The sequence below is a fragment of the Etheostoma spectabile genome, chromosome 18, assembly GCF_008692095.1.
Source record: "Etheostoma spectabile isolate EspeVRDwgs_2016 chromosome 18, UIUC_Espe_1.0, whole genome shotgun sequence".
Lineage (NCBI taxonomy): Eukaryota > Metazoa > Chordata > Actinopteri > Perciformes > Percidae > Etheostoma > Etheostoma spectabile.
This window is the reverse complement of record NC_045750.1, coordinates 23168276-23174182: the sequence shown is the minus strand read 5'-3', so window position 1 is coordinate 23174182 and position 5907 is coordinate 23168276. Positions and strand designations below refer to the sequence as shown.

The window sequence follows — 5907 nt, the reverse complement described above, 5'->3', positions numbered from 1 at the left end:
TTATTATTATTATTATAACTGTTACTATTGATTGGTGCTGAAAGAGTGCAAAAAGTCATATTGCATTTCATTGCTGTGGTACTCTGTACCAAGGTGCATATGACAATAAACTTGAACTGATATGCACAAAAACCATGCATACACATTTTCCCTAGAAAATACCATGTTTTGCTTCCCGGTCCCGATTCTTGAACTTGCGTATCGGCCGATACCGCGTACTGATACGATACCAGCGTGTCATATTTTATTATGTTTTAACAGCTGTGTACTACCATCCCTGTATGGATGTGATATTATGTGATGCAATTTGTTGTCGGTCTGGCTCAGGGTTAAATGCTTTGTGAAACATGAACAACCACGCAAATTTATTTTTTCATCCAGTTTGACAGTCAGTCCTAATGGAAAAAGAACATAAATAAACTACTTTAACGTGGATTTTCTTTAGAGCTTTATTACATGGTATCGGATTGGTGCATAAACTCCAGTACTTTCCGATACAGATACCTGCATTTTAAGCCGTATCGGAGGCGATACCGATATCGGAACAATCTCTACATTTCCCTCACACAAAAGTAGAATATGCAGTGAGACATTAGGCACCTCACACATACTTCAGACCAGGTGTACACATTGTTTTAACTGAGATAGCTGTGGGTGTTAGGATAAGGAGGAAACTGAAGTTGACCAACATTGTTTTTAGTATTTACATTTCAGCCATCATCATCCTGTTGTCCTTTTTTCTTTCAAAAACTAGCACAAAAGTAATATGGATGACCTGATCCTGGATAGCAAAACATTGGATTTCCAGATCTGGATTAAACAACTGGGCCCTGATGGTTAGTAACCATAAGGATTGAGATTTCTACAATGATGGTTTGCAGTAATGGGTGATGAATTAGCGTTATGGATGCTACAAACAGCCACAGCCATGCGTAAAGACCTTAGGGCACCGTAAAGACTCTCTGCCCATCGCTCATTGACAGGCGAGTTTTTGAGCAGACACAAGTACTGATATGCAAATATGTACATAAAGTGTATGTATGTAATGTTGGTTGCAATTGTATAGACTTACAACCAATTAGAGCAACAAACCAACGTAGCTTGCTTTGTCAGCTTTGAAGCAGGCTGGTCACAAACTCTTAAATTACAGCTAAACCGTACACTAAAATGTGTTTCTGAAAACATTTGAGACAAGAAATAGGTAATAGAGTAAATGAAGCTTAAGTCCTATTTGATCAGAAAATGAACCTTGTGCATTGCGCTGTTGTGTGCCAGTTACGTTCGGTAACTACGATTGGTAAGCATGATGCTCCATCTTGTCTTATAATTGCTATATGTAAGATAAGCAGTTGTTATTACAGTTTATTAACTATGAGAATTGAGCTAACTGTTAATGGTTTGCAGAAATGTGTAATGAATCTGTGTTATTGATGCTACATATAGCCCTGTGATACTGTTGGAGAACCTTGCCAAAGCCCATTTCTTATCGACAGGTGAGTAGTAGAGAAGACACAGGTATTGATATGCAAACACATGTTTATGGTTGTTCCTACATCCATTTATGCTTGTCAACATAGACAAAGTTTTAGTTGTGAATCTACACCGAGTGTTACGCATTGGTCCCCTGGAGTCCAAAAAATGTAATATTCACGCATTGTAATACTAAAACAAGAATCCTGGAAAACAAAAACATGCCTGCAAGACACACAATATGTTTGACATTTACAAAAAAGCGTAAGTGTTTTTAATTCTGGTGTCACAATACCTTAGCGTTTTTCCAGTTGGAGATGCATGGAGGAATCTTCCACTCCTGCTGCTCCTTGACTGTCATCTACAACAAAGAGAGAGACTCTGTCAAACACAACATCTTTTGGACAATGCAAGGGAATTTCTTTTGGATGTTTCAATATAGCATGAGAGTACTGAAAAGCACAATGTTTCCAACAGTTCAAACAACTGTACCTTTCTGCTTGGGGAATGCATGACAGGGGCTGGGGGAGAAGGTGGTCCTCGAGGAATCTTCTTGTTGATCCTGAAACACACAATTATACGCATTACATTTCTTCCTCATTTTTGTCAGACTGAGGGTCAAAAAGGATACAACAAATGATGACCTGTCAAGTTTCACTTGAGATTTTGGTATAAAAAAAATGATTCTTTACAAGAGCAAGATATTTACAATAGAGCCAACTTTAGATATCTAAATATAACTTTTGAGTATTAAAAGTTAACAACCTTTAAAAACTACTAATGGGAACGCTTCAAACTGATTATCACACCATGAAAAAATTGAAAGAAATTGAAGTTGCTGGGTTGGACACATATTTACGTACTTGAAACGTGGAGGTTCCATCGGATCTTTCTGCATTTCCACCATGCGGATCACCCTCTGTTTGGCCCCGGAGTTAAAAGCCACTCCCTGCTGGGACGGGGTGTATCTTGGGGAGAGACAACAAGCAAGAAATGTGTCACCATACATAAAAAACTAACTTCACCACTCACATGCACAAATACAGGAGATTAAGTCAATTTTGATTTACTATCACTTTGTACGTAAGCGTCATAACATTGATTGTCATCCCTGGGAGTCTGTCCCATCACTGCCTTCAATCCCAAATGATGTCAATGTAGCATTATATGAAAGCACAGTCTAAAAAACAATCATACTCTCACTATTTAATTTTTGTGCTCTAAAATGTTGACATTTTAATGCATACCTGATGTACTGTGCAGGAGCTTGTTTGTCTGCAGCTCTTACAGGCATGGCAGCAGCAATCTTTTGAGACACCGCCTTGTCCAGGGCACTGCGGGTCTTCTCTGTCAGCTACAAAGACACATGACAAATTCTAACTCAGTAATTCTAAATAAAAGGTTGTCAATACTATTCAGTCAATTATTTTGATCACACAGTAACCAATGGATAAAACGCTGACTGCTCTCCTTGGGTAAATGGTGTATAAAATATTGTATGACTGATGTGTTATCTACAGTTCCATGAATAACTTAATCTAATGGCACCCTGCCTGTAACTCACTTTTCCAAACATCCCCATTGCTTACCTCTTTTACAGCCTCCTCATCAGGCTTCTGTAGTTCTGGCGTGTCTTCATTCAGAACTTCCTTTGGAAGAAGGTCTGTGTACTTACTGAAGATCACCTGCAACAATGAAGAATCAGAAATATTTAGAAATAACTCACTCATGAAGACATCTAAGACCCTTAATGTAACCACATCAGAAAAATACATGCTCCATGGCAATGGATTGTTTTGACAATGTGTATCATAATGTGGTGTGTGTGTATTCTGTAAATCAAAGGGGACAAATTAAAAATGTGCACTTATGATGGATTTTGTCTTATGGAATTGTCAGCGTAGGTAATACTAAGAACAGCATTGCAACTATTGCATTAAACAAAGCTGGATTTTGTCAGGCCTAGACTCACTGGCAAGTGTTGTATGATGCCAACTATGACTGAGATCTGTAAGCAACCTTCACAATATTTACAATGAATAAAAAGATGTGTGCACTGTGCAGGTGTTTTTCATCTTAATGTGTGTCTACTCTTGTCATTTTGACCTAAACTACCATCTTCAGACAAAATTAGACTAGAGTTGTAACTGAATCTACAGTTGATTCAAGTACACAGATACATTTTTCAATTGCCTGGATACCTTATCCTTGCCCTGTCCCTGTCGGGCGATGGCGTCATATTTGATCTTTCCTTCTGCATCCACCTGCACCGCCAGGGCATTGGATGTCTTCTTCTTCCTACCCATCTCCAGAGGAAACTGGGCCACGTGGATCTCTGGAAAAGCACCTCCATCTCCAAAGTCCTATGGAAACAAAAACATTTACAGCAATGCGAAGATAGACGTGGTGTTGATAAGTCTTCTATAGCACTATGGCAGATACTCCTCTACATTTAGTATGCCATCCAGATGTGGGACACCGGACAAGAAACACCCCCAACCACCACTAAACAAAAATCAGAAAAATCAGCTTTTATCATGTTTGTGATAACTATTAACTAGTGAGTAAATAAGCTGATTTACCTCAAGCGAGCGAGGCACCCAGGCTTTTCTGTGTCCATAAGGAGGGGGCTCCCTGCGGGACGAAACCAGGGCGGTCGAGTAGGACGTTTGGGCCCGGAGCCTCTCTTCTGACTCCAGCTGGTCCTGAGACAGCTGGGTCGGGGCCGGTAAAAAGCTGGAAACAAAATAAAAAGTCTCATTATTTTAACAGTAGCTTAGCGGCAGCTGCAACGTCAAGCCCTAGCTAGCGTTAGCCTATAGTGGCACCGAATAACGTTAACGCTACCTAGCTATGCTTAGCTAAAGTGCTGAACATGCTAACGCTAGTCAGCTAGCTAATAGTCAGGCGTCACATAAAACGCTGTTCCAATTTTCAATAACCAAACTGAAGCATGTAGCTAACACACCACAAACAACCCGATGATAAACTCGTGTTGTTGACCATGGCTGCGTGCTGCTAAGCTAGGTAGCTAGTTAATGCCAAATGTTTAGCTAGCTATCGACATACAATTTCAGCTCAGCTAACGTTAGCTAACATTAGCTAACAGCTAACATTAGCTGGTGCTAATAACTTCGATAAAAAAGTGCACGATAGCGAGCAGGCCAAAGACATCAATGTGACATATTAGAGGCAATCTATACATCGTATAACATAAAGTGAAGCGACAGTTGATAACATTTTGTAGAATAAAACCACAAAAGACCTGGTCGCGGTACTCACCTCGCCAGAGACATTTTCCCCTTTCTTCCTTAGCAATGAACTGGGCATGCGCGGCGGTGCTTGAATGACTTGTGTTGCTAGATACTTTTTTGCCCCTTTCTGTTAGTTTATGTATTCTAAGGATTTTACTGTGAAATATGTGTCGTTTTGTTCCGGGATTAATTTTTCTCTTTAGTTTTTTTTCAATCTTATTTTAGCAATATGAACTTCATCTTTGGTCATGTTACATCAGAAAGAAGCTGAGAGAGAATATAATAGAACACATGTTGCTTTACCCTATTCATTACTTTTTTTTAAAGGAATAACATTTTAGTTTTGGGGCTTATTTCTTTTATTGTGTTTTATTTTTTAAATGTAATATTCAACAGTATGACATTAAGCTTGAGCCAATGTAACATCAAAAAGAGTGCCAATTAAGCTTATTTGAGTGAGAGAGAATCAAATTAAAATTCATTAGAATATAACATAACCAAGAGAACAGTATGGTTTAGGGATCACCTATAGTGGTAAAATAATTTTTTATTTCCTACCAAAAAACTTCACAAACTTCTAGACCAACTGTGCTTCTTGTCAATTGCTTAGCAAATGCTACTTTTGGAGTAATGTAACATATCAAACAGGGACATGCAGTTATTATAGTCAGGGGAAGTTTTTGCCTCTTCTAACAAGCTAAAAAGTAATATAACAAAGCCATTTGGATTCCTCTGCATGTAGTTTATCTCCAAAGTGATCAATCTCATTTAGGGGTCTGTTATTGGCATATGAAGGAGTCTGGTAATACAGAGTGCAACCAGCAAGAAATTTATATAAATCTTTTCTTACATAAACTCTAGTATTAGTCCATGATTCAGTCAAAAGTAGTTTGGTGTTGTTTTATCTTAAGCTGGTCTCTTTCATAAACTCATAGATATCCACAAAATCCCTTTTTTTTTACAGCAGACATTTTGATTTGTGTCACTATCAACATAAACAATGTCTCTGTTATAAAAAAATATGAAAAAGAAATAAAAACTTGATCACAAAAAACAGTCTCTGTTATATTTAATTGTCCAAATAAGCCATGGCCATATGATGTGCGTATCAATGCTCAGAAAGCATTAGATATTAGCATGTAACAATCTGGTCAACGCTGAGAGAGGTGGCAGACCAATGGCT

The 5907-nt window shown here is 38.4% G+C and overlaps 1 protein-coding gene across 2 annotated transcripts in view; it reads right to left on the bottom strand.

The window, feature by feature from the left end:
• snw1 (SNW domain containing 1) overlaps positions 1 to 4848 on the bottom strand; it is a 10742-nt gene extending 5894 nt beyond the window's left edge. Inside the window, exons 1-8 of one of the 2 annotated variants that reach the window (XM_032543352.1) lie at positions 4753 to 4848; positions 4053 to 4206; positions 3672 to 3833; positions 3060 to 3155; positions 2718 to 2824; positions 2334 to 2438; positions 1963 to 2032; positions 1766 to 1831 (exon numbers count right to left, since the gene is read on the bottom strand). In XM_032543352.1, coding sequence (XP_032399243.1) covers positions 1766 to 1831; positions 1963 to 2032; positions 2334 to 2438; positions 2718 to 2824; positions 3060 to 3155; positions 3672 to 3833; positions 4053 to 4206; positions 4753 to 4766 — 774 coding nt within the window. In that variant the 5' untranslated portion in view covers positions 4767 to 4848. The remainder of the gene's footprint in view (positions 1 to 1765; positions 1832 to 1962; positions 2033 to 2333; positions 2439 to 2717; positions 2825 to 3059; positions 3156 to 3671; positions 3834 to 4052; positions 4207 to 4752) is intronic. The other variant, XM_032543351.1, reaches the window with a different exon arrangement.
• Between the last annotated feature and the right edge of the window lie 1059 nt (positions 4849 to 5907).